General features: G+C 38.1%; 1 protein-coding gene across 2 annotated transcripts in view; it reads left to right on the top strand.

Annotated features, from left to right (window-relative positions):
• Positions 1–26,758, top strand: part of IL15 (interleukin 15) — a gene marked incomplete at its 5' end in the record, with an annotated part of 39,869 nt that extends 13,111 nt beyond the window's left edge. The window contains 6 exons of one of the 2 annotated variants that reach the window (XM_081093046.1): positions 16,406–16,504; positions 17,443–17,540; positions 18,841–18,925; positions 20,421–20,465; positions 23,072–23,209; positions 26,366–26,758. In XM_081093046.1, coding sequence (XP_080949172.1) covers positions 16,493–16,504; positions 17,443–17,540; positions 18,841–18,925; positions 20,421–20,465; positions 23,072–23,209; positions 26,366–26,476 — 489 coding nt within the window. In that variant the 3' untranslated portion in view covers positions 26,477–26,758. Of the gene's footprint in view, positions 1–16,405; positions 16,505–17,442; positions 17,541–18,840; positions 18,926–20,420; positions 20,466–23,071; positions 23,210–26,365 lie in introns of those variants that run through there. The other variant, XM_081093047.1, reaches the window with a different exon arrangement.
• Positions 26,759–27,538: the final 780 nt, after the last annotated feature.

Below are 27,538 nucleotides of genomic sequence, written 5' to 3'. Positions count from 1 at the left end.
GTCTAAACTATACAGATATTTCTTCATCTTTTCCTTTAAAGATAAATAAAGGACAAGTGTCAGTCCGGTGTGGACAGGCTGTTTCTTTGTGCCTTAATGGCCACGGTCGCCCAGATGTTGAAATCCTCTAAGTGGGAAAAGAATTTTCTTTCAGCTTCTTTTCTGCTAATGGTGTTTATTTGATGTAAATATTCAGTTCTTAGCTTGATAATGGGTGTCCCAGGGAATCAAAGAGATATAAGAGGATTCTTAGCATATGTTTATTCCCATTTAAATTATGTTTTATATCTCTCCACTGGAAACTGAAAAAAAAGTGTTTTCCTCCCAAAAGTCAATTACTCTGCGTGGCCTTATTACCCCAAGGTTGGGCTTTCTTTCTTTTCAGGTGATAACCCACAGAATTGGCTTGATATAAGGGGTTAGTGCTGAAAGTTCATCCTCTCCTTTGGTTATACGTAACTCCAGGCATGAAGTGACCCATTTCGTTGTTTCTGAGGCCAATAATCATTCTTTTCTTTTGGCATCTGGCAGGCTAGGGATTTTTATTTAATTCACAAACTTACAGCTCATGTTGAAGTAATTTATGCTGGGAAGTGATTTTTCTAGCCAGTTGTTCAAATTTTTCAGTTAACGGTCGACATTCGATAGAACGTTTGAACAGGTGTACTGGGCTATAGATTGTCAGTGTAAGACTTTTCTCTTTTAATCTACCTTTCCTCCTTCAGAACCATAGGATTTTCTGAACATTTGTTCAGTGTTAACTAAGACAAGTTTAACTGTTACCTTCCCATGTCAGTGACTAATGCCCTAATACCCATCTTTGGTTCTCCTTATTCATACCTCCCTCTTCTTAAACTGAGACCTATATCTGTTTAAAAAAATGTGAACACTAGGAAGACTTTACTCAGTGATGACTGACTGGATTTTCTTTGCTGAGTCTAACCTTGAAAAGCATTGATAATTAAATTCCACAAACAAAATTAATTGTATCTACTAGTAGTTACAGATTTTTCCTCATCAAACTTTTGAACAAAACTACTTAAAGTATAAGGTACTAGCTAGAAATCCAATCAGAAAGTTAGTGCTAGTTCACCTCTGCATGTTCATAACCCATACAAGTAATCTATAATCACATTTAAAGATATATAAGCTCTATGAGAGCAGAGATGTTTTTCTCTCATTTTCTGCAGCAGCGAACATGCACACACACACACGCACACGCACACATACACGTACATACACTGGAAAGTCAAGATTGGAAAGTTCCCTGAACAGTTAGGGAAAGGAGAGAGACATTGTGGTGTCCTAGAAACAACCTGGGCTTGGTATCTGCTCGGGGTTGTTCTACTAACTGTGGGAATCTGGAACAAGTTATTAACAGCTTCTGGCTCACTTTTATCTTGTCTTTATATTAAGACAACATTTGGCGTTTACTTTTACATCAGTTATTAGTGTAATATGTGTTCGAAGGTGGAGAAGATGATGCTGAAGGGGAAGAATAAAGCTTTAGGCTGGAGAGAGGGTGGTCCAGATTTTCGGGGGAGGGGGCATTTCTCACTTTTCACTCTCACCTGTAGTTAGAGTTCTTTAGGGGGCTATAACCCAAACATACTGTGAATGAATTTGTACAGAGATTGAATAATGACCAGCATTAATAGGCAGGTAAAAATGCAGAAACAATATGAATACTTGTAAAAGCAAATTTTTTTTGAAAATATAGCAAAGGAAGCAACAATAAAAAAGAGTGTCATCATACAGATGGAAGTTCCTATCAGGCATATGTGCTGGGGAGGTCAGGAAATTTCATGTAGGACCTCAACCAACAGTGACCCAATCCTGAACCTATGCAGCTAATAATTAACACATGGGCTCATCATGCAATCAACTGTAAATTCTCACTCTTGAAGAATTGGCAGTCTTTCCTTTCCCGTAAAAGGATGAGTGCTGATGACTAGGAATCATAAATTAAGTTATAAAAGCAGGATTATTTAATGGATTAGGGTCATAGTTTGTTTAATAAGTAAACGGTTGGTCTGAGTGTTTATACTAGCTGAAGTTAAAAAATGATTTGTGATTTTTTTCTCTTTGGTTACGCATTTGATTACTAACTATTGTCAAGTACAATTGTTAGGTTACATCACTAAGAATCTAAAATTGTATTCCATTGCCCAGAAAATTAAATCAGATTCCTTAGCTTGACTCTGAATGTCACATGCAATCCAAATGCCTATTCAAGTGCATTTTCTTTCAGTACTTTCCAGTCAATGGTGCCTCAGGTTTTCTCACAATCAGATGGTATTATTTATGCTGGGTCTATATTAGCTGGAATATGCTCCTACTTTGGATTCAAATTTTATTCAGTCTTTAGTATTAACCTCAATTGCCACCCCATCCAAAGTCTTCTCTGTTTGCAGCAGCATTTATTCATTCTTATTTATTATTCATTTATTCATGTATTCACAACCACTCCACAAATATTTATTGAGCACTTTCTATGGTACAGGTTGTCCTTTCCTAAACATGAGTTTTATTGTAGGTAGAGTCATATCCAAGTAATTATACTGAGATTGTATTTTAATGTTTATTTTCCCACCTCTGTAAAAGTGATCTCATAATGGCAATGATTATGGGTTGTTTGTTTGTTTTTTTTTAAGGAGAGATTATGATAGTGTAAAGCATGACTGGGCAGGGAGTTAGGAGGCTGGTTCTGTGTCTCCTATTGGCTGCAACTTAATTTGGGGCTAATTCAAACAAGACATTTATTAAGCTTCTCTCAAGTTTTTTGCAGTGTTAGGCACTATAGGTGATACACAAATAAATGTATTTTATATATGTTTGTTACTGACATGCATTAAAAAATTATTTTATAGAGCCAACAATCTAGAAGAAAGACCCTTAACCTGAGACCAGAGGAATGAATGTTTTAGCTCCAGATGATTTTAACCTAATTTTTGTATATGCATTTATATGCATTTTTATGAAGAGATGGTGAATAGCTTTTAGATGTTAAAAGTGTCACTGAGCCCTAGCTGGGTGGCTCAGTTGGTTGGAGCATCATCCTGTGAGCCAAAAGGTTTCTGGTTTGATTCTCAGTCAGGACAGTTACAGAAGGCAACTGACTGATCCGATGTCTGTCTGTCTGTCTGTCTGTCTGTCTCTCTCTCTCTCTCTCTCTCTCTCTCTCTCTCTTTCTCTCAGAATCAATAGAAACATATCCTTGGGTGAGGATTAAAAAAAGAAAAAGGTGCCATTAATCATTAAAAAAATGAAGTTAAAAAGCTCATTATCTCAAAGACCAGCTAAAGAACAAGAGCCATAGAAGAATAACAATATGCTAAGCTGGGTTTGGAAAATGGTAAAATGGTACCTGCCTGTGGTCATTTAAGGAAAGGCTTTCTGAAAAAAATAACTCTTGGAGTATTTGCCAGCTATCTTCTGGCTTCAGCTTCCTCATGGAGAAAGAAGATGAACTATAGGATCTCAGTTATTCTTCCCAGTTATAAAATTTGTTTTTTCCTTGATTAGATTATGAAATGCCTATCAAAATGCCGGCCACATCATGGGGATTCAGAAAACATCTGTTCATTATTCCTGAAATGAAACTTTTAAAATGTGTTGTCCCAAACATATCCACTATCTTGAGTTAAAATTGCAGAATATTATAGCATTAGCTTCCCAGTGTTTCATGAATGAAAGGAAACTTAACAGATGTTTATGTCATTGCTCACACTCTTTCACTTGGCAGATCAGAATGTTTAATTCATTAGTCTCCTTTATTGATTCATAGCACTTTTAATACCTTTATATTTTTAGTATGCTTTCCATTACAGCATTTTGGGTCTCCTCATCAGTCTTTATGCTTTGTGAGGGTAGGAACTATCTCAAATCCACCCAGTATTATCCAACACCTAACACATTTCACCAAAAGGGAGTTTAATAAATGGTGAATGACAAGTGAAATACAGTGGAACCTCATTTCTCGACCTTAGTTAGTTCTGGAAGGCTGTTCCAAAACTGACTCATTTATTCCCATTAGAAATAATGTAAATTGAATTAATCCGTTACAGACCCCCAAATGATTCCCTGTTTTAACCTTTTTCATATACAGTACATGTCTATTGTACTGTTTAATCTATAAATATTTTAAAAACAAAAAGTACATGAAATGAAAATTTAACAAAAATGAAAGGTACAATAAAAAAACAAAATTTAAAAATAATTATAAGCAGTGATGAAAGCAAAAAAAAAAAAAAAAGCAAAACGCACACACCCACACACACACAAAAACACAAAAATATTCACAGCACAACATCCTGAGATTTTAACAGTGGTAAACTGACTCATATTCGCGCATTCTCTTTTTTGTCTGTCACCTGAGTGGTGCATGACTGATCATACAGATATCAGCATGAAAGGGTTGTCAGGTTGGGAAGTGAGTTGTTCGGGATGGGAGGTGTTCCAGAAATGAAGTTCCACTGTAATCTGTAAATTGCCTACTTCAGTATAGCACAGACGGCAGGTTCAAGGCCCACACTACCTTGTCCTGTGTGACTTACTATAGGCAAGTTTCTTAAACTCTCTGCCCTCAACTTCTTCATCTATAAAGTAGAATAATGACAGCATCTACCTCATAAATTTACCGGATTAGAATTAATTCAATGCTTGGGAGGATGTCATAAGTGAGGAGAATCCAGGTTTGTGGGGACCTCAAGCTTGTATAGTGCCTCATCCTCTTTAAGAATGAGTGTCAATGGTGAAAACAAAATTTGTCAACTAGGACATTTTTAAGGCTTTATTTAAATTAGGAGAAGAAATCATAAATTACAGAAACAAAAACATTGAAAAATACCAAAACAGTCCAAAATATTACCATCATGATTAGTAAACATCCGGATTCATCTTTATATACTTTATTTCTTACAAATTTTTGTCTGCATGCACTCATACTTCCTCTTTTATATGATAATGATTTTTAATATTTTCTATAGAGAGAATACAAAGAAATGTTGTTCTTTTCTCTACCAAAGTAAATTGAAATTCGTTTTTTTATTATTGATGGTTTAGGAAGTATTTTCATTTACCTTTATAATGCATTACCGGCTTCACCCTCAGGCAGTTCTTGTTTGGAGGGAAGCTTGGGAGAAGTCCAGCTTCGGGGTTTCACTTGGCATGATCTCAGAGAGGCACGTGCTTCTGCAGTGGCTCCAGCTTGGCTAGGTCTTCACTGCTCCCTCTTGGCTCCCCATCCCCACCCTTGTGGGAATGTCTTGTGCGAGTTGAGGGAAACTTGGCTGAGAGCCTAGGACACAGTGACCCAGATGGGTTGTATTTACATCCTTAGAGTCACCGATAAGGTCTAGATACCCCTTGAGGTCTATTGGGGTTCGATTGTCTTTGAAGTCCAAGTAGATTGGAGGAAATGCTGGCAGCCTGCTGGCTGATTACACTTGCTGGTAGTACCTGCTGCAAACCCTGGGTGACTTCTAGGAGGTAGAAGGTGACCACCCTCTGGGGCCACCCTCCTTGTGCCCTGAGCCCCCTGAGCTATGGCAGTTGCTTCCTCACTACAGGCAACGCCAAATGCAGGCATTGGAGCCCCAGTGACTTTGTGTTAAATCTGCCTCTCATTCCAATTACCCCACAAATTAGAACTTGCCATTGTTATCTTACACTTTCATTGCCAAATGGTTTTTTGGTAAATGCCTAGGACTTGTGCAGTGAATGTCCTTTGTGATCTCATATACTTTTTTTAATTTTTAGGAATAATTATTTTTCTCCACTTTACCCCAAACAGGGTAGAATTTCAGATGACCTGAACTTTTAATATAATGGATTTTTAAATGGGTTGCACCAGACAAAATTTGTGTTTAATACTTCATGAGTATATTAATATAAATCTTATTGAAATAAAAATGCTTTATTTCCTTCATTTTTTAAAAAATATCTTGTTTATTGATTTCAGAGAGGAAGGGAGAGATAGAAAGATCAATGATGAGAATCATTGATCGGCTTCCTCCTCCATGCCCCACACTGGGGATTGACCCCACAACCCAGGCAGAATTGAACTGTGACCTCCTGGTTCAAAGGTCAACGCACTCAACCACTGAGCCATGCCAGCCGGGCTATTTCCTTCATTCTTAAATATCATTTGTAGTGGATGTCATTCAGTGACCATATTCTCTTTCAGGAATAAAGAACTTGTTATCTCACCTAGTGGGAGTGCTACTTGCTAGAGTTCTCAGCGGACAGTCTTCTCTGGGAGAAACTTTCCTTTCAGAGAGCACACCCACTCCCCAGGGCAACCAGTGTTCTTTGAGGGGAGGGGAGGGCCGTAAAGGCCATTGTTTCCCCAATTTGTACAACTGCAGAGGGCCACCCCGCTGCCCAGCTCCACAGACCCCAGTCACTGAGTGCCGAGTGGCCTCCCTTCTTCCTCTGCCCATGTCTGCTTTCTTGCCTTCCCCTACAGGTAGTGATTCTGCAAACCTCCCCCAATCTACCTCCTGCATGTGAATTAGTCAGAATCTCCTCCCAGAGAACCTGCTCTGAAATAAATTTTTTAAGCACAACCTTTTTAATAGCAGCTTTTCTGGGGATGAGGATAGAGATTATTTATATGATGTGACCCAATTTCAGAAACGTTCAAATTGAAAAAAAATAAGTGCTTCTTACAGTCAAGGAAGGGCGCTCCACACACGTGCTATAATTGCTTGCTACGTGAACACGCTGGCTGCCACCAATAACCTGAAGCACTTAGAAGCCTTTCATGGAAGCCATTATCTGAAGAAAGGTTAAAGATTGTTGTTCTTTCCTTTCCTCACTGCCCTTTTCTCTTTACATGCTCTCCTAGCTTGATCTCCTCTGAATTCAACGTTTTAAGCCAATTATTTCTCCAGTACTGCCATCTCTTGAGCTTCTAATTTGCATATTTGTCTATCTGCCAGAGCATTTCTTTGATATCCCACCAACCTCCCAGACTTAACATATCCAACACTGGATGAGTCATCTTCCCTCACACCAGACCTATCTCTGTCCAATCTCAATCACCACTGCCCTGACCTTCCAAACCATAAAACCTGTTAGTTATCTTAGACTCTTCCTCCTCCCTCATCCTAAAATTTTGACAGCCAACAAAACTTGCCAATTTTGCTGGGACATAGTACTCCAATAAGCAATACTTTTCAGTTCCTATTGCTGCTTCCTCAATTTAGCTCCTTAGCTGGACTGCTATAATAACAATTGACTCATTTTCCTACCTTCAGTCTTGATTCCTTTAAATACATCTTTTGCACAATGGTCAAGATGATCTATATCACACACTCTGTATTTATTGCTCTTGACACCATCAGCCATACTTTCTAATTACTTGTTTGTTTCCTGACATTCTGAGGTTTTTTCCAGTGCTGTGTCCTTAGAAGAAGAGTGACTGGTGCATAGTAGGGGCTCAATAAATATTTGATGAATGTGTAAGTGATTGAAGGAACCAGGACTAAATTTCAGTTGTCTTCCTTCTTCGCATGTATAATGAGCAAATTACTTACTTTCTCTGAGTTTTGCTTTATTTGTAAAATGAGGCTGATATTAATGATGCCTCCCATATTTTTCTCAAAGGTTCTTGATGAGATAGCAATGTAATATTAATAGATGGTGTTTTAAGTCCTTATTCGTCTTGCACAATCTCAAGTGCTATACATGTAAAATTTAATCTGCACAATAATCATAGGAGGTATGTTCATTGAGCATCTCCACTTTGCTGATTTTGGGTGGAGGAAACGAATCAAGGTATATACATGTCTTGAAGTCACCTAGAGAGTAAAGAATATCAGGACTTACAGGCACATAGCTGGGACCACTGTCAGCCTTGCCTGTGCGCTTCCTCATTTTGTGCCTATACTTAGTGAAAGTGATCCTGGATAGGAATCCTATGGCTTTATCAGCTGGAAAATATTTCCACATTTTTTTGTTTTAAGAACCTATGCTAACATTTGTCAAATATTCTCCCCATCTGCAAAGGCAACCATATGACCTGTCTTTTGATCTATTAATGTAGTAAATACATTAATAAACTTCCTGATTGTCACCATCCTTTCATTTCAATAATAAAATCTATTTTTGTAGTCATTTAATTTTATTCTGTTAACACACTGCTTGGTGAAATTTGTTGATATTTTATTTTAAAAGGTTGCATCTTTCATATAAGAAATTGCTATGTAATTTTTTTTAAAGATATCATTACATAATTTTGCTATCAGATTTTTGTGCCCTTGAATTAAACTAATCTTATATTATCAGAAGGATTTATAAGTTCCCTGAGTGTTTGGTAAAACCTGCATGAAGAAATCAGTCTTTTTATTACATATATTTAGACTAATCCTCAATCCAGTTTTTTCCATCTTCTTGAGTCTAGTTTGATAACATATATTTTCTTAGAAAGTCAGTGCTCAAATTGATTTGTATGAATGTGTAATCTATAAAAATTATAGTAATAATTGCCCTTTTACACTTTTAACGTATATAATTTGAGACTTTCCATTTTGGTTTTGATCAGATTTGTTTTAAAAAGAACTATATATATATTAAATTAATATATATATATATTAAATTAATTTCAGAGAGGAAGGGAGAGAGAGAGATAGAAACATTAATGATGAGAGAAAATCATTGATTGGCTGCCTCCTGCATATCCACTACTGGGGATTGAGTCAGCAACCCGGGCATGTGCCCTGACCAGGAATTGAACCCTGGCCCCCTGGTTCGTAGGTCAATGCTCAACCACTGAGCATGCTGGCTGGGCAAAAAAAAGAACCATTTCTTGATTTTACTAATTATTTTTCCTACTTCATTAACTTCTGTTTTTTTAGTAATATTTTATTCTATTTTCTTTGTAATTTTATTATTTTCATAGATTTTTGAGATTAATGCACAAAAATCATTTCAATCTAATTATTTTATATGAGAGACTATAGAATTTTCAATCACTATGCTTTTGCCATGTTTAACAGATACTTCTTATATAATTTTCAGGTTGGTTTTCTCCTTTATATTATCACTAGAGGCCCAATGCATTAAATTAGTGCAAGAGTAGGACTTCTTTCCCCCAGCTGCTGGCACCAGCTTCCCTCTGGCACCCGAGACTCGGGCTTCCCTGGCAGCCCCAGTTTCATCCAGAAGGTCGTCCAGAAGGATATCCAGTCTAATTAGCATATTACACTTATATCATTATAGATTATTTAAAAGGATAAATTTTCATATAAGTGAATATATTTTTAAAACCTTTTCTAGGCTTTTATTGACTAGAGGCCTGGTGCATGAAAATTCGTGCACTGGAGGAGGTCCCTCAGCCCGGCTTGCCCCCTCTCACAGTCCAGGAGCCCTCAGGAGATGTCCTACTGACGGCTTAGGCCTACTCCCCACTATTCAATTCAATAGTCCAATATACCAATACTGATTTGTGATCACAAAATGTGTCAGGTGTAATTTCAGATTTTTATAATTTTTTGAAACTTTATTTTAGGTCTAGTAGATAGACATTTTTTTGTCTAGGTCATTGATAACACGTTATGAATGTTTGATGTGTTCATTTTTTTATGTACTATTTCTGTAAGGTAGAATGTTTTCCTCTATCCCTATATATTTACCTAATATACATATTTACTACATACAACATTGTTTATTGTTCTAAAATTTGCCACAGGCATTGGTTAAGTGGAGCCAGCTCTAAGTGGTATGTGGGAGCCAATGGTTCAGTATTCAGGCATTTTGTGAACAAATTGTTAAACCACTGGCTGGAAATCAGTGTGGTGTAGGATATTTACATAATATAAATTGGCAAATGTTACAAATCAATGTGGTTTTTATTTTTATTTCTGAGAGCCAGCTTACTTGCATACCACAGACCATAGCCCTTTCATTTTTGTTTAGTATAAGTTTCTAAAAAAATTTAGAAATAAATTTCTAAAAATCTTTAATAACTTCTTATTTTCCCTCTATATAATTTTAAGCTATATTGTTAGGTGCATGAAGGTTCATGATTAATATATCTTATTATAGGTTGTAACTTTTATACATGTGCATTATCCTAGTACTTATTTGAATTCTGTTATTCTAGTATTAGTATTACTGCACTTTTTCATTATTTGCATTTTCAAGTTTTTTGTACCATTTAAATTTTTTTTTTAAATTATTGGGGTAACATTGGCTAATAACATTATATAGATTTTAAATGTACAATTCTATGATACATCATCTGTATATTTCACTGAGTTTCTACGACCTAAAGTCAGATCTTCCATCACCATATATTGGACCCCCTTTATTCTTTACTAACTTCCTCCCCTCCCTTTCCCTTTGGTAACCACCATACTGTTGTCTGTACCATTTTATTTTTGTTCCATTTCTTATAAATGACATATTTTAAAATTTATCTCTCTGTATTTCTCATTTTTAAAAACACAATCTAAGTGTCTGCCATTTAGTAAGCAGATACAGATTTTATCCCATCTTTGCATGTGTGGGTGGATATACTTGTATGTTTAGACTAACTACTTCCACATTATGTTGTATGTATATTTTTTACTGTGCTTCCTTTGCTTAAATTTTCTTTTTTGCCTACCATGGCCTTCCATCAGATAGGTTTAGTGTTATTTCCTTTTGGTTTGGAAATTATAGTGATATATCTAGGGTTTTCTTTTTCTGCAGTAAACTTTTCTTTCGATTTTTGCAATTAATCATCATGAATGTATTTCACTTTCTTCAAATAATCTTAACATGAGTTTACTTCTCCCACATTATTTCCCATATGGAGATTACTTAAGATTTGTCTTCCACCTTGTTAGTTGGAAAAGTGCATGTTGGGTCAGGGGTTGCCCCTGGTGGTGGGTATTGGGAATGCAGTGACTGCAAGTTGGCATATGAGAAATTTGATTATAGATGTTTTATAATCATGTTGGTGATGGTGATTTCACGGATGTATACAAAATTCTGCATACCATATACCTAAAATGTGAAATTATACCTCAATAAAGTTGATATTAAATGTGTGGTGGGGAATGTCTGCAAGAGCAAAGCTGTAGGATATAGAAAAGGCCCATTGCCAGTTGCATCTCAGGGAATTCTAATGGCACATACTTTCCAGCAATACTTTGTAGCTTGGAATTTGAAATTGGCAAAATAGATGTAGCAGAAAGATGAAATGTGGAGGAAATTCAGGGTGCTACTTAGGATATGACAGTGACTAACTGAGCCATCTGCTGGATAGGGAGGCAAGTGCAGCTAAGAGGTTAATAGTTGTGACAATGGGGACAATGTAGTTATAAATAAATTAAAAATAAAATCCAACAAACGTGATATGCACGTATTATGTATCATGGATGCTTTTATGTGTTGGAGGTACAGGACTAAACAAGATAAACAAGGTTTCTGACCACAAGAATGTCACATTTTTGCAAAATAAATAAATGAATGAGGTTTTAAAAAAGTACTTAGACCCAAATATACTAAATGTTAACTTGCTTTATGCCCCAAACTTCCTTAAATATCACATTATATCTGCCTTAAAGAGAAGTGTACGAGCTAGCATTTTTCAAAAACCCACAAACCCTTTTCAAGAATGTTTGCGCCTAATGATAAAAAATTTTAAGAAAAGCACATGGCCCTGGCCAGTCTGGCTTGGTTGGTTGAGTGTCATCCTGTGCATCAAAAGGTTGCTGGTGTCATCCCTGAGCAGGGCATGTGCCAGGTTGTGGGTTTGAATCCCCAGTCCAGGTGCATGTGGGAGGCAACCAATTGATGTTTCTCTCACACATTGATGTGTTTTTTTCCCCTCTCTCTCCCTTCCTCTCTCTAAAATCAATAAAAAATGTAAAAAAAAAATTTTAAAAGCACATGAACATATTGCTACATAGAACTATACTAAGAAATATGCCCTCTAACTATATATATGCATCATCATTGTCTATCTTATATGATAAACTTCCTGAGGTGTTTTTTATTCACCTTTTATGATACCATCTATTTAAGGAATGTTTTTTTGAATAGTCATGATAACCTAGCTATCCGAATTTTATCCCTGCCTTTGTCCTTGGCATTATAGATATTTAAATGTGTACAGTTTGCTTTGGAGACTTTCCAGTATAATTTAGCAAGTTGTATTGTTTTAAGTATTCCCAAGAAAAACGTTTTATTTAAAATTTATATTTAAAATACATATATTTTATAAACTTTGTATGAAATTGTATTTTTAAAAGAAGAAACGTCCTACCTAATCATTTACTTTTGTTGTTTTGATAAGCTGAGATTTATGGGCTCTACTATCATGTGTGTGGCTTTATGAGAGCATTAAATACCAACTTCAAATCTTATCTTTGCATGGATTACTTTTTCAAAATCACAGTAGTAACCATGGTAACGTGGTTGATATATATTTTTTAACTTACTAGTGAACACAGATTGTATCACAAAATTTTATGTTTGACATTTTCATAATATTCGTGTCAATTAAAAGTAGTGTGAAAGCAGTTACTGAAAAATGCTAGTTCCCTTAATGATAGACAGGAAAATCTGAGACATTTGAAGATATCAGTTTCTCAGCTGTATTCCAATGGGACTGATTAAGAGATCCACAGGAGTCATAGGTCTGCAAACTATAAACTGTGGGTCAAATTCACCAATCGTCTGTTTTGATAAATGAAGTTGTATTGGAACACAGCCATACCCATTCATTCATGCATGGTCTATGGCTGTTTTCACAATGGACTAGCAGAGTGACATCCTCAAGACAGACCCTACCAGGCCTATTATTACAAATCCTGATGTACTGTCTGGCCCTTTAGGGAAAATGTTTACCAATTCCTGCTTTATACAGGGGCAACAGATTTGTCCACTCTTACCTGCCACTACTTTCAGACTGTTATCAAATGACTCACTTTCCTCTGAATACACACTGCACTGGTTTGTGTATGTTCTTGCTCAGCTCTTTCTTCCAACTAAAATGTTGTTTCCTTTTAAAAACTCATGTCTAAAATCTGCCCATCCTTTACAGTGTGATTCCAATAACACTTCCTCCAAGAAGTTTTACAATAAAAAGAAAATAAAATTCCGTGGATGTAGCTCCCTTACATCCCCTAACATACTTGCTACAACCCCTGCCTCTTTCTTGCGCTTGTCTGACATACACAGCTATGATTCAGTCCAGTTTTCTACCTATTCCAGGCCTAACTGTTCCTTGCAGCTTAATGTGGCTGGAGAAAACACACACTAATCTTACCTCCATTCATGACCATGAACTTCCAATAGGCATGGCTCTCATCCCATACTTATTTTAGTTTATTCTCTTTCTTACCTTGATGGTGACTTCTTTCATTCTCCTCTGTCTTCAGCCCCTAACACCTCTTCCCCATCATCACTCCCTGCTGATGACTGTTAATCCTAAGTAACTGGGAAAATCAAAGCCATAGTTGGGAAGTTACACCTCCACATCGACCCACCTTCCAATAAAGGACAGCTACACTCCCTTACATTCTTTATATTGCACATTCAGTCTTGGTTTGCCTTCACTTTTAGTGTGTTTTAGTGAATAGATAAATGTCTTTACCGTATAAACTAATATTTACAACTCTTCTTTTGATGTTAAGTCTATGAAAATTTATTTCACATGTGCAACTAGGCAAGTAAACAAAGAGAATAAAATAAAGCAAACAGTCATGTGTTAGATATATTTTTCTCAGTGGGATAAATTACAATATTCGTATAGACAGGGGTGGGCAAACTTTTTGACTTGAGGGCCACAATGGGTTCTTAAACTGGACTCAGAAGAAGGAGCTGCGACCGTGTTTCCCGACGTTGCCATGTTAACACTGCTGCTGGTGAAGGTGTGGAGGGGAGAGCAAGAGAACCCTCCGCTCTTTCGGCTCTGCGGGCCGGATAGAACAGCCGAACGGGCCGGATCCGGCCCGCGGGCCGTAGTTTGCCCACGGCTGGTATAGAATGTAACATATTTACAGCTCTTTTCACAAGTTACTCCAGAATTAAAGCTCTTAGAACTGGCCAGATGTGTTGATATGCCTGTCCACTCTTCCTGTGTTTACCCTGGGCAGTGACATCCTGCTAGGCTAGCAGTGCCGGCCATCAGGTCAACAAGCACTGTGCAGGGAGACCAAGTCACAGGACTGCCAAAACTTCCTGTTTAAACCCTGTGAGCTCTCTGAGGGTCAGGCTAGGACTTAGGCTTCTTTTAATTCCCAGAAGCAGGCACCCAGGTGAATGAAGGACAAACAAAAGATGCTGATTAAAAGGACATTTTATGACCACATGCAATTTGTATGCCAGGCTTAACGACTCTTCTGTAGTTCTCCAAAAATATGGCAGCAAAGGAAGTGGACAGTGTATTTCATCCCTGTGTTTGCCTCTCATAAAGTAGTGAACCTGGTTTCAGCCACTTCTCTCTGACAGGTTTTTGTTGAGAGTCAAATGAGATAATGTTTGTGGGAGAACTTGAGTTCTACTTTGGAAGACCTGCTTTTATGCTAGCAGAGACGGTGGCTTTTTATTTATTATTAGCTTGGAGTGGGTCAGGTTCTTCCTACAGTAAGGAGCCTACACTTCCCAACCACAGAATTTGTGAAATTCCTTGCATGCCTCCTCCTCCTGACCAACCTGGAATGTGAGGTCATATTTTATGGCCACATGTATGACATTTAACTGAAGCAAACTACTTAATCTCTCAGAGCCTCAATTTCTTCACTGTTAAATAAAAATAATATCTTCCACATAACAATATTGCCAGGATTGAATTTGATAATGTACATGAAAATAATTTTGTAAATCTGAGAGCACTAGGTAAGCAATATGTAGCCTAATTAATATTACTATCATTGATAATAATTATACTAGAGGCCCGGTGCACAAAATTTGTGCAAGGGGGGGGGGTGTTCCCTCAGCCTGTCCCGCAACGATGCAAGTGTGCCTCCCCCCATCCCCGGCTGCTCCATGCCCACTGCCCAGAGGCCCTTCATTGCTGCGGTGACAAAGCAAGCATTCTGCCAGGCCGCTCATGCTGCCTGCTCTCAGCGGCCGCCCCGCTGGGACTGGGGAACTCCGGCAGGGCTGACAGGACTGGATGCTGCCATCTTGTGGCTATGGGCGCCGCCATCTTTGTGACAAAGTGATGGTTAATTTGCATATTACCCTTTTATTAGGTAGGATATTAATAGTACACATTGAGTCCTGACCAGAGAAAGGAATAGAATACTTTACCTTTTCAGGTGTTTTTTTGACCAACATGGATCACACACGCGCGCGCGCGCACACACACACACACACACACACACTTCTTTTTTTCTGAGAGAGAGAGAGAGAGAGAGGTGAGAGAGAACCATCTATTGGTTGGTCTCTAATCTTGGCTGTCTTAGACTTGCTGTGGGGCCCAGACAACTTGCCAAATGCTGATAACCCTACCCCATAGGATTGTGAAAGGACAGAACAGGACTGATAGCTGTGTCCCTAACCCCTCCTCCAAGAAAAAGCCACAGAATGTATCAGTTACTCAGCCTGCCCTTATCTCAGCCAATAAGAATGCAAGGGAAAACAAACTCAAGGCCAAAAGTATGCTGACCACCCCGCTGTCTTTGTGTAACCAGACCCTAGCTGTACCCTGCCCTTGCGTCACTAGCCCCCAGCCCTCACTCAACCAACCGGAATCGGCCAATCAGTAGTCTGAGTGGGCCATCACCCTCCCGACCCCAAGCCCTATAAAGTCTTTGTTCTTTCAAAACTTGGGGCTCTCTCGCATCCTGCCACTGTGCCGGTAAAGGAGGCAGAGGGACCAAGCCTGGGCTTGAATAAAGGCTGTTTGCTTTTGCATCGGACTCGGCTCCCTAGTGGTCTGTCTTTGGGGGTCTTGAAATCTGGGCATAACAATTGTTGTGAGGATTAAATGTGTTACATATATTCAGTGACTAATAGAGGGCCTGTGAGAAAAAATAGGTGCTCAATAATTTTTATTTTATTTTATTTTATTTACTTTGGGGAAAATTGAGATTTAAAAAATATTTAATCTTTTCATGGCATATTTTGGTTCTTTACCTATTTTGGTTCTTCCAGAGATATTTTGTAGTTTTCAGAGATCTTGTATACATTATTTAGCAGAATTTATTCTTAATTCATGTTTTTGGATGATTCTTTTTTTTTTTTAGTTGGGAAATAATATTGTTCATCTCTATCCTTTCTTTTTTATTTAATTTTGTTTTATTGCTTAAAGTATTACAAAGAGTAGTACATATGTCTCCTTTTTCCCCCCTTGACCTTCCCTGTGCTCAATAAATATTAATGTCCTTACTTTCTTTCCCCCACCCCCTATAGTTTATTTGTGTTTTTAATGGATAATTATTTCCCCTGAATTTTATTATAGGAAGTATTCTGGATGGATGGATGCTGGAAACCCATTGCCATAGCCAGCTCTTCTTCAATATTTAAGGCTGTATCTGGGCGTTGAGTAATGAGAATTTTGGTAAGAATGATTCGATGAAGGTAGTCTGCGGACTTTCCTAAAAGGCCACTTAAATTTCAGATATTTCAGGATGTGACTCTTCGTTAGAGGTCTGGGGGTGCGACAGATGCTTGTTCTCACGTGGATTGTTCTTATTTTGAAAGTAAATATAATAGGATTTTTAACTCTGTTAACCTTGATATACTCTCCATGTCTTGCTTGTGAATGTATTATTTCACTTACCTCACTCTGTTGTTCTTTAAATATATATCTCCTCAGTGAATTGTGCAGTACGGGTTTTTGTTACTCATGCCTTCAGCATAGACTAAATGAATCACAGAGTCTTAGTGGTTAAGGTGACAGTCAACGCTGCCATCTGCAATTCTAAAGCTTTGACAACACGAAAGAGGCAGACAAAAGTATCAAAATTCTGGGAGGTCCCAAGAGAAGTGATATTCCTAAATCACCAAGAAAGATTATTATACAGGGGCTCTCATGATGGCATGAGTGTCTTCAGTGACTTCCATTTCTATCCAATTCGTTCTCCAAGTGATATTCATTTGTAATTAATTTTCATACAGTTGCATGAAGTTAATCTAGAGCTATAAACCCAGGTTAGTATTTTGTGTTATTAATCTATGCTGCATAAAATATGTTGAACTATTTAAAATGAAAGAAGGATGAGAAGGAGATTAAGGATAATAAAAAAATTGGTGGTGATATTATTAGATTTGTACATTTTCTTAAAATTGGTGTGTATTAAAAACATATTAAAGAATTTTGCCCACAAGAAACAAAGCTGGAGGGCAGGCAACAAAGCAGATACATTCTAGTTTTATTAATTCTGAAAAAAGAACATTTATTCTTAAATTTGATTTAAAGATATGATAAACTACTAATTTAAATATCACCTTTTAGCTTAGATATTTAATCATTTTCTCTATGATTTTATTTTCCAGAAACCATATTTGAGGAGTACGTCCATCCAGTGCTATTTGTGTTTACTTCTGAACAGTCATTTCTTAACTGAGGCTGGCGTTCATGTCTTCATTTGGAGGTAATTTTATCTTTAGGCATAAATATCATCATGCTAAGTGCCATTCTTCTTCAATATCTTCCCTATGAAATGATGTATGTTCAGTTGCCTTACACCTTAGGTAGTCAGTATTTGGGGTATGAGAGAGGGCTGACGCAGAAGGTTTGGTAAACACTGAACATTTCTATATCCTAATAGGATTACGAAGAGTATTAACATCCTGCAGATAAAATGGACCTTTGGTATATAACTGCACTTGAAAGTACCTTCCTTATTAATATCCTGCATGATTTTCATGGCAGTAACAAAATAGATATTTAGGATTCAATCGCGTTACTTTTTTTTTTTTAATCTATTTCCTGACCCTGGCTTCTCCTATCCTTTGAGCCCTATCCTAGTTCATTTGGAAGCATTTCTTTCTTTCTCTAGTCTAGACCTTTTGTTTTTTTCTCCTAAAACATTCATATTTTCCATGCCGATTAACTTTTTTCTTCTTTCTTAGATGCAACTAGTAAACCGCGCCGCTTGACCTAAGCACCCAACCTCTAGCTCTGTAATCTGACTCAGGTCAGCCTTTATCTCACAGTATGGGGAGCCAGTAGATTTGCACAGGTAAACCTTCCTCGAAAGAAGGATTAGTGTTGGGTCCGTGCTTCTATGAAAATCCATCAGGGCGCAGCTATTTTTCATGAAGTTTTCAGAATCATCCCATAGTCATTTGGTCAGTGTATGTGTCTTTTGTCCAGATTCAAAATTTCTGTTTTACCAAAATGAGTAAGTATATGATCACTCAGCCTAGATTGGGCTTAACGTCTGTCATGTTTATGGAAAAGGCTGCTGCAAGCATAGCAATGATGTGCACAGCATACCAGGGGCATGTCTAATGTACTATAGAGAACATTTCAATTCAAAATCATTATATGATGGTGATTATTGCTCATTTTAAAAATTTTACTTATTTATTAGACTTAAAAGTCTGATGGGACCTCTACTTAAAGAAAAATAGTCGTTCAAAAACATTTACTGAGCCATACCACGCATTAGGTACTGTTTTTATTCATTGTAATCAATTGCACCCGGTTTTTATATGTTATGTCTTCATAACTTTGTCAGTCCCCAAATTAGCTTTAAATTCACACGAGGTTGTCCTACGTGTTTGGTGTTTCTGTTCCTCTAGGGATGTTGATGTATGAAGGCAAGACTAACACTCATCTTTTCACTCATCAGGACAAAACATTCTTGCTTGCTCTTTTGCCTTTAGTATTTATCAAGACGGTATTATGTTCATTCAAAATGCTTTACTTTTTGGTTTTGCTTTCAGCTGTATCAGTGCAAGCCTTCCAAAAACAGAGGCAAACTGGCAGGATGTAATAAGTGATTTGAAAAAATTTGAAAATCTTATTCAAGTAAGTCCTGGTATTTCCATAAACTATCTGATGTAACTGTTGTGGCGTAGCCCTGTCCCTGTGTTTTGCTGTCAGTCTTAATGCATCTCACTTGAAGCAAAAATATTTTTGTAGAAATTAGTGGGCCTTGTAGAACCTCAATTGAAATTTTTTACTTACAATTTTTGGATCCTAATTATCTTTAAATTCAATTAATAAATGGCCCAGCATGAAGAGCTCTCTGTCGCAACAGCCCAGAGATTTGCTGCTTCTACTAGAGCCATGGTTGGCAAACCACGGCTCGTGAGCCACATGCGGCTCTTTGGCCCCTTGAGTGTGGCTCTTCCACAAAATACTACATGCGGGCGCTCACGTACAGTGCGATTGAAACTTCATGGCCCATGCGCAGAAGTTGGTATTTTGTGGAAGAGCCACACTCAAGGGGCCAAAGAGCCGCATGTGGCTCGTGAGCCGCAGTTTGCCGAGCCGCAGTTTGCTAACCACTGTAGAGAAACCAGACATCTTTGGGGCAATTGCAAGGGGAATAGCCTGACCCTGGGGGAGGCTCTCTGCCTGTGGGCTAGAGAACCCCTCTCCAACCTAACGTCACCCACTGGGCTGAGAGAGCCTACAGGGTGGAGGGGCAGAGAAGAGGAGCCCACTGACAACTGTGTTTAATGACGTGTCTTCTGCCCCCCTGGGTGACACAGCAGGGACCAGCGGCGTCCCAGGGGCATGAAGTGAGCCACCCTTCCAAATCAGCACAACAAAAATTCTGAAAACGGAACTTCATTGGAATCTAAGCACACAAACATAGGTCAGACCCTGCATGCTGAACCTAATCAGGGTGACTGCAGGCTAAATGAGAACATTTAAATAAGATCAAGGTCTCCTGATGTAATGGCCAAAGTACCTGAATACCATTGAAACTCACTGATCATATTGAGAAGCAGAAAAAATTACAACTTGAGTGAAAAAAGATAATCAACACATTCTGAAACTGACATGGATTAGATGTCAGAATTATTACACAAGGATTTTCAAGCAACATCATAAAATTGCACCCACAGGCAATTACAGATATTCTTGAAACAACTGAAAAGATCAGAAAGTCTTTGCAGAGTGATACGCTATATAAAAGGAACCAAATAAGAAATTATAGAAATGAAAATATAATAACTGAAATACAAGCCATTGATACAATTACATAGAACAACACACACACGCACACTTTATTGCACATAAATATGGTGAGATCTGAACAAGGTGGGTGGATTGTATCAATGTAATTTTCTGGTTGTAATCTTGTACTGTGGTTATGCAGGATATTACCATTGGGGGGCAATGGTGAAGGATACACAGGGTCTCACTGTAATTTCTCTTATAATTATATACAAGTCTACAATTATCTCAAAGAATTTAATTTAAAAAGCTTAATTTAATGTTGTCAGTAGATTGTTCTCATATCTAAAGCAGTGCATAATTTTTTATATTACCTAATTTTCTTCCCTTTCAGTCTATACATATTGATGCCACTTTATATACTGAAAGTGATGCTCATGTGAGTATAGTTTTTGTTTTAAAATGACTGTATTTTCCAGTTCTCAAAGTCTAAGAAGTACATTTTTTATAAATTTACTAAAATATGTAGTTTTAAAATCTAAATTTTGGTGTTTTCTTATACAATCAATGAATTTTTATAAGTAATTGTTGAGATTGTGGGGCTTTGGAACAAAGAGCTACATAGATGCTTTTTTGATACAATATATAAAAGCCTTTTCCAACAATGTCAAACAAAATATATCATATAATTTTGTGATGCGATTAAATGCAAGAATCAGGTTACCTGATTTAATTTAAGGGTACCCAACATATCAGTTGTTTCCAGTGCTGTAGTATATTACCATCTTTAATCATATTTCCTACAAATTGCTTAAATGCATTTATGGATCACATTTTGCATGAATCTCTACAATAGTCAGAAAAGGATCCTGGCTGGTTTCTCTGTGAGAAAAGAAACAAACGCAACCCAGAAAACCTATCAGAATTAAATAATAGTATTGAACTTGTTAATGAATACCTTGGCATTGCCCAAGGCATGTATGGCTTCAGGCATGTTGCTAGTCCTTTTCTTGATTGGTTACTAAAAATCAAGAAACAATTCCTTGACTTCTTCACCTCATGGAAAACAAACTATGCCATGTATTGCTCAGAATAGGGAGTCCTCTCTGTTATTTCTCAATTAGAACTTCCCTGAAATAGAAGGGTTTGCCCCCACCAGGACTTTCGAAGTACTCTTGGAAAGAAGCCATAGCCAGAAACTAGGAAAAATAGATATTCATCGACCACTTAGTGCAGTGCACACAGAAATCGTCTCCCTCCTTTGGCTTCAGCATGCTTTCCATTTTTCTTTGCATTTATCCAAAGTAGACAGTAGTCAATTAACCACCAATTCTCAGCATCCTGAGATTGCTTTTTTAACCTTGCAATTCTTGGGTTGTAGAAAGAAATTGAGACTGACATTGAGATTTAAATCCTGACTCAGTCACTTTCTAGCTGTGTTACCTGGGTGCTTTTCTGAACCGTGGTTTTATTTTTTATTATTCTGCTAGAGGCCTGGTGCATGAAATTCATGCATGGGTAGGGTCCCTAGGGGCTGCTGGCTGCTGGCCAGGGCCTTCCTTCATTCCGCACTGCCCCCTGGTGGTCAGTGCATGTCATAGCAAGCGATCAAATTCCCGGTCGGTCCAACTCCTGAGGGGACACTTTGTGTATTAGGCTTTATATATATAGATTTTATTATCTATTTTACTACCAACTTGGTGATAGTATTTGCCCTTTTGATCCTGAGCAGCTGTTTTGGGGGAAAGGGAATGCATTAGTCTCCCTTTATCCATGAGGGATATGATACATTCTATGAACCCCAGTGGATGCTGAAACCACGGATAGTGCCGAACTCTATATATACAATGTTTGAGAGAAAGTGTGAGAGAGAGAGACCATATTTATATAACTTTTTTTGCAGTACATTATTGTAATTGTTCTAGTTTGTTATTATTTCCTGTACCTACTTAAATACATATGCTAAAGTTATTTTATAAATTAGGCACAGTAAGAAATTAGCAGCAATAAATAACAACAAACGACAACAATTATAACAACATACTGTAAAAAAGTTGTATGAAGTGGTCTCTCTCTCAAAATATCTTAATTTTCCTTTATTCACCCTTCTTATGATGATGTGAGATGATATGATGCCTCTGTGATCAGATGAAGTGAAGTGATGGAGTGTTATGAAGCTACTATTTACCTTCTGACGACATGTCAGGAGGATCATAGAGCCATGCCCTATGAATTGTTTTTTCCTGGAATTTTCCATTTAATATTTTCAGACTGTGGTTGGCTACGGGTAACTGGATGACTACTGTGTTGCCAGTGCCAGGCACATGAGTGTGTTTCTGCTTTCATTCACCTGTGCAGTAAGCATTGTTCAGGGCCTGCAGGGTCCCAGCACTGTGCAGCGTATGGAGTCAAGCATCGCATGGGCAAATCCCGAGGTGTTCATTAAATGCCTCTTTTCTTTTCAGTTTACGTTTTTGTTAAGGTAACCCTTGTGGGAAACACATTTTTGTGGTACCAATAAGGTACCTTTCTGATTCGGCCAACCAGGTACTACCCCTGCTTTGATTTTTCTAATAAATTTCCTGGAATCCCATCTGCCTCTGAAACTTTGGATCTTGCAGGAATAGCATGATTGACAGCTACCACTGTTTCAAATGTTAACAGTACCACCTGATCCTAAAAGTTCTTTCACTACAGATATCAGTGTTTTCAGAGTCTCAGACAGTATCCTCACCCTTCTATACAGAGGAACTGTGCTCAGTGAGTAAAGGTGGCCTAGGATTTCCACGTTTTCCAGTTTCATTCTTTCTTCTGTACATTATCACCATCCTCCTTGATTGCTTTGTTAGCAGTTTGCTTTGGTTTCAATTTCACTGCTAAAAAAACATCAAGCTGCTTCCTTTGTAAAAAATTTTAGGGGTATTGTGTTTCTTTACAAAATATTTGGATTGACTTGTTAAAAAAAACAAAGTTGCATCTATGTGAAAATGAAAAGTGGGAAAATAACGTGTTTCTCAAAGTGGTTCTTTGTAACTTTATTTTCAGCCCAATTGCAAAGTCACAGCGATGAAGTGCTTTCTCCTGGAGTTACACGTTATTTGGCAGGAGTCGAATAATATGGATATTAGAGAGGTGATAGAAAACCTTATCATCCTAACAAACTCCAGCTTATCATCTAATGGGGTGAGTTACGGCAGATGTTTCTGGCTTGACTGGGGGAAGTCATGAGCTGGATAGAATGGACAAGCAGACGCTCGGAAGGGAGGGGGACTTAATTCCAGTGGAGTGGCATCCAGAATGGAAGCATCACTAGTGTGCACAGAATCCTAAACTGCTCATTGACTTACTCATTCAGCACACGTGTACTGCATGGTGCCAGGCAGTGTGCTTCCGTGCTAGGGTGACAGTGGTGAACCAGTCAGGTCCCTGACCTGAAGGTGTTTATCAGCAGGTGCAGTGGGTAGACATTACTCTGCATAATTAAGGGTTTGGCATGAATACTAGTAATCCATTGGGTTATTACTCCGCCAGACACGATCTTTAAGGGTTAATTGGTAATTCGCTGGGTCCTTACAATAAATCTGCGAGATGGTTGTCCTTGTTTGTTTCAGTGTTGAAGAAATTGGAGCACTGAGAGCTTGACTTACTTCCTCCAATTCATGTAGCTAAGAAAATGGGGAGCCAGGATTCAGATCTGAGCAGTTTCACGTCAGAGTCCGTCTTCTTATACATGCTGTAAAAGGATAACAAAAAATATGAATAATTTGAGTATCAAATATTAATAATTTAGACTATCTCAGGCAACATAAACAATATGGGGTTCCAGGAAGGCAAACACTGGGAGCTCCTCTTGTAGGCTGGGAGATCAGCTATGTGAAGGTACAACAAATTATGGCTCTCATGGCAAAACGTTAGTGGCTAAAGCAAAGTGCATAGAAAGAAGTTTTATGAATGAAGAAGATATAATAATTAATTAATTTAGCAAATAATTTTTGAGCCCCCTTGTAGGGCCTCGGGAAAATAGGAGTGAAAAACAAATATGCTCCCTGATCTTAAGGAGGGAGGAAGCATAAGTAAACTGATCAATAAGCAAATGAATAATACATCAATTACTCACTAAATCTAATGGCCAAAAAGAAGGCAGATAAAGGCACTGGGACTCTACTTTAGAGAAGGCTTACCTACTAAGCTAACATTTGGCAAAGATGTGAGGGAACGAGCATTAAGGATACTTGGGGAGTATGTTCAGATGGAGGGAACTCAAAGTGCAAAGAGCCTAAAGCTTGTGTGGCTGGACACCTTGGATTTTCCCCTAAGAATTCCAGGCTGCTTTAAGTCTTTACTTAAATGTCACCTTCTCAGTGATGTCACCACTTTACAGTTCGCAGTCCATGTCCATGTCAGCATGCTATATCCCCTTCTCTGCATGTCCTACTCTCTGACATACTATGCATTTTACTTAATGAATATTGTCTGCTTTTCCCCACTCAAATGTCAACTTCAAAGGGGCAGGTTTTGTGTTTTTTTGTTTTGTTTTTTCCAGTGCTGGATCCCAACTCCCAGAACAACGCCTGGCATATACTACTTACTCATTGTATTAATGAAAAGAACCTGTTAATATTTAAAATACTCTTTATGATGTGTTGTTTCTATCTTATTGATAGAAAGACTGAATCATGCAACAAATAATTCATAACAGTATCAATGGTCAGCTCTTTTATGCAATTCTGGCATAGTGTGACACATGTAGTGGAAAGAGTCGGGGGGACTGCACAATCAAAAGACTTGGACATGGAGAATTTCATTTATTATGTCAACTGAGCTGTGTCATTTAATACCTCTGCCTTCCTATCTGACATGATTATTTTCGGTATTAAATCGGACAGCGTTATATGGAATATGACAGTGCTTAGCATAGAATCTGTGCTTGATGAATACTGGTGAATCTGAATTTCAAGTGCTCAATGGATATTGAATCTAATTTTGTTTTTTGCTGGTAGAGGTTTCATGGTTCAGCTGATCTCAAAAAATGTATTTATGATTCCTACATTTGAAATATTCTAGTTATCAGTGAAACTCGGTTTGAATTACAAGGATTTGTGGTATTCACATAAATAGTTCAATTCAACCAGCAATGATCGAATGAATACTATGTGTACAGCCCTATGCTAAATGCTAGGGAAACAAAATGTCATGGCCATGCTCTCCTGGAAGCATTTAAGAATAGTGGTATAAAAAGCATAAAAGTCCATAACATCAGTGTAATATGCGATGTGCTGTAAGGGAGAATCCACACCAGGGATTCTGAAAATGTAGCAATGGGACATTTAGGCTAATCACTGGGGCTCACAGGTTCAGGAAAAACTTCCTAGTCCAGACAGCAGCTGAGTAATCTTAGCTGAAACAGGAAGTGCTGAACAGACAGAGAGAGAAGTAAAGGCAGTGAGGCATCTAAAAGCATGGCCTGCATGGGGATAAAGGTGTGAACTCAGTGTTCCTAGGGCAGAATGTTTGAGACAGTGAGGAAATGTGCAAGAAATAGGTAAGCAGGGCCTATGTGCCATGCTGGGAGGCCTGGACTTCATTTGAGGGTAGATGAACAGACACTATTGAAGGCTCTAAGTAGGGAATCCATAGTCTGATAGACATGGCTTACTTTTGTCCATGTCCTTAATCCTATATAATAAAGAGGTAATGTGCAAATTAACCCTCATGCCCTCACAAGATGGCTGCCTACGACCAGGCCGGCAGGGAGGTTAGTGAGGGACTACCAAACAACTGAACAAGCAGGCTGCATGGGGTGACCAGGCTGGTGGGGGGTGGGGAGGAGCTGTGAGAGGCAACCAGGCCAGCAGTGGGGGTAGTTGGGGGCGAGCATGCCATCAGGGGGCAGTTGGGGGCGACCTGGCCAGCAGCAGGGGGCAGTAGGGGCGACCAGGCTGGAAGGGGGGCAGTTAGGGGTGATCAGGCTGGCGGGGGGGGGGGGGCATTTAGGGGCAACCAGGCAGGCAGGCAGGTGAGCAATTAGGAGCTAGCGGTCTAGGATTGTGAGAAGGATGTCCAACTGCCGGATTAAACCCGATCCCTGTGATCCTTAGCAGTCAGACATCCCCTGAGGGGTCCTGGATTGGAGAGAGTGCAGGCTGGGCTGAGGGGACCCCCTGTGCATGAATTTCATGCACCGGGCCTCTAGTCCATTATAAAAATAAGCCCACATCAAATTTCCCAGTTCTTCCTAATATGATATTAACTTGCCCAAGTTTTCATGTCTCAAGACCTCACTGTATGATTCAAAATATACCAGACTTTCCATTCTAATCCTTTCTTTTTATTTTGCAGAATATAACTGAATCTGGATGCAAAGAATGTGAGGAATTGGAGGAAAAAAATGTTAAAGAATTTTTGCGAAGTTTTGTAAATATTGTACAAATGTTCATCGGCACTTCCTGATTGCAGTGATCCTCTTCAGCATTTCTGTTATTTACAAACACATTTCCATTGCTCAAAGGCAGTGAAACACTTTGCATTTCCAGTGTGCTGCCAAAGAAGTTTTTCTAGCAAGAAGATGATCAGGATCTTGCGTCGGATGAACTCTTAGAAATGAAGGCAGAAAAATGTCATTGAGTAACATGATGTATACGAACATTTATTTTTAATTTATTATTGAAATTGTACATATTTGTAACATAATATAAATTTTTGAATAAAATTATGTACATATTTTATCCTTTGAAAATGCACTGATGTTTTACTTCTTATAAGAAAATAAGGGACATTTGTTAAGGTTGATAGTCAAATTATTTAACAACTGCTGGGTCTGGGACCACTGACTACCCGCCTTCATTTACTTCTCAGCTAGGTGTGGCACCCAGAGGGAGAACTGACTGACTGTCAACAAGATAGGAGAAACTAGGTGTTAAATCAGGGAGTTCCTCTGTAATTTGGTTATTGACATATAAAGAACTGTTATGAAAGAAAGAAATTACAACTTCCTGGCATGTACGTAATGTGGTAATAAAACCTTCACTGATAAGTAGAATTGTATGTAGAAAACAAATGGTTACAATGATACTTTATTTCATGCTTTCCCAAGCACAGGTACTTTATTTTCAGGGGTTTTTTTGTGTGTGTGTGTGTGCTGTATTTGTATAATTAACTGATTTTATGACTTTCTGTCATAAAATAATTATTTATACAGCTTTGCAACATACTAAGATTTGTAAGCTCTCTTTTAGTGAACTATGACTTAAATGAAATGTACTTGTCTCACCACAAATTTCTTTCACCCAAGTCCCCTCTGACTCTTTACTGAGAGACCATAGGGTAGGAATTGATCTTCTATAGATTTGCTTTCTCTCCATTACACAGTAGAAACTGGTTCTCTATTGCAACATTCTTTTGTCACCCAGTGCACCATCCATGCTCATGTATCTCATTAATATACACTTTAAATTTTCTTTCAAGATAGTTTTGAAGAAATCTGTATCCTATTTGACCTTCAGAGTCATGTGT

The sequence above is a fragment of the Myotis nattereri genome, assembly GCF_964212035.1.
Source record: "Myotis nattereri genome assembly, chromosome: 5".
In the NCBI taxonomy this organism is placed as follows: domain Eukaryota; kingdom Metazoa; phylum Chordata; class Mammalia; order Chiroptera; family Vespertilionidae; genus Myotis; species Myotis nattereri.
The sequence above is the reverse complement of the archived record's forward strand: the minus strand, read 5'-3'. Positions and strand labels throughout refer to the sequence as shown.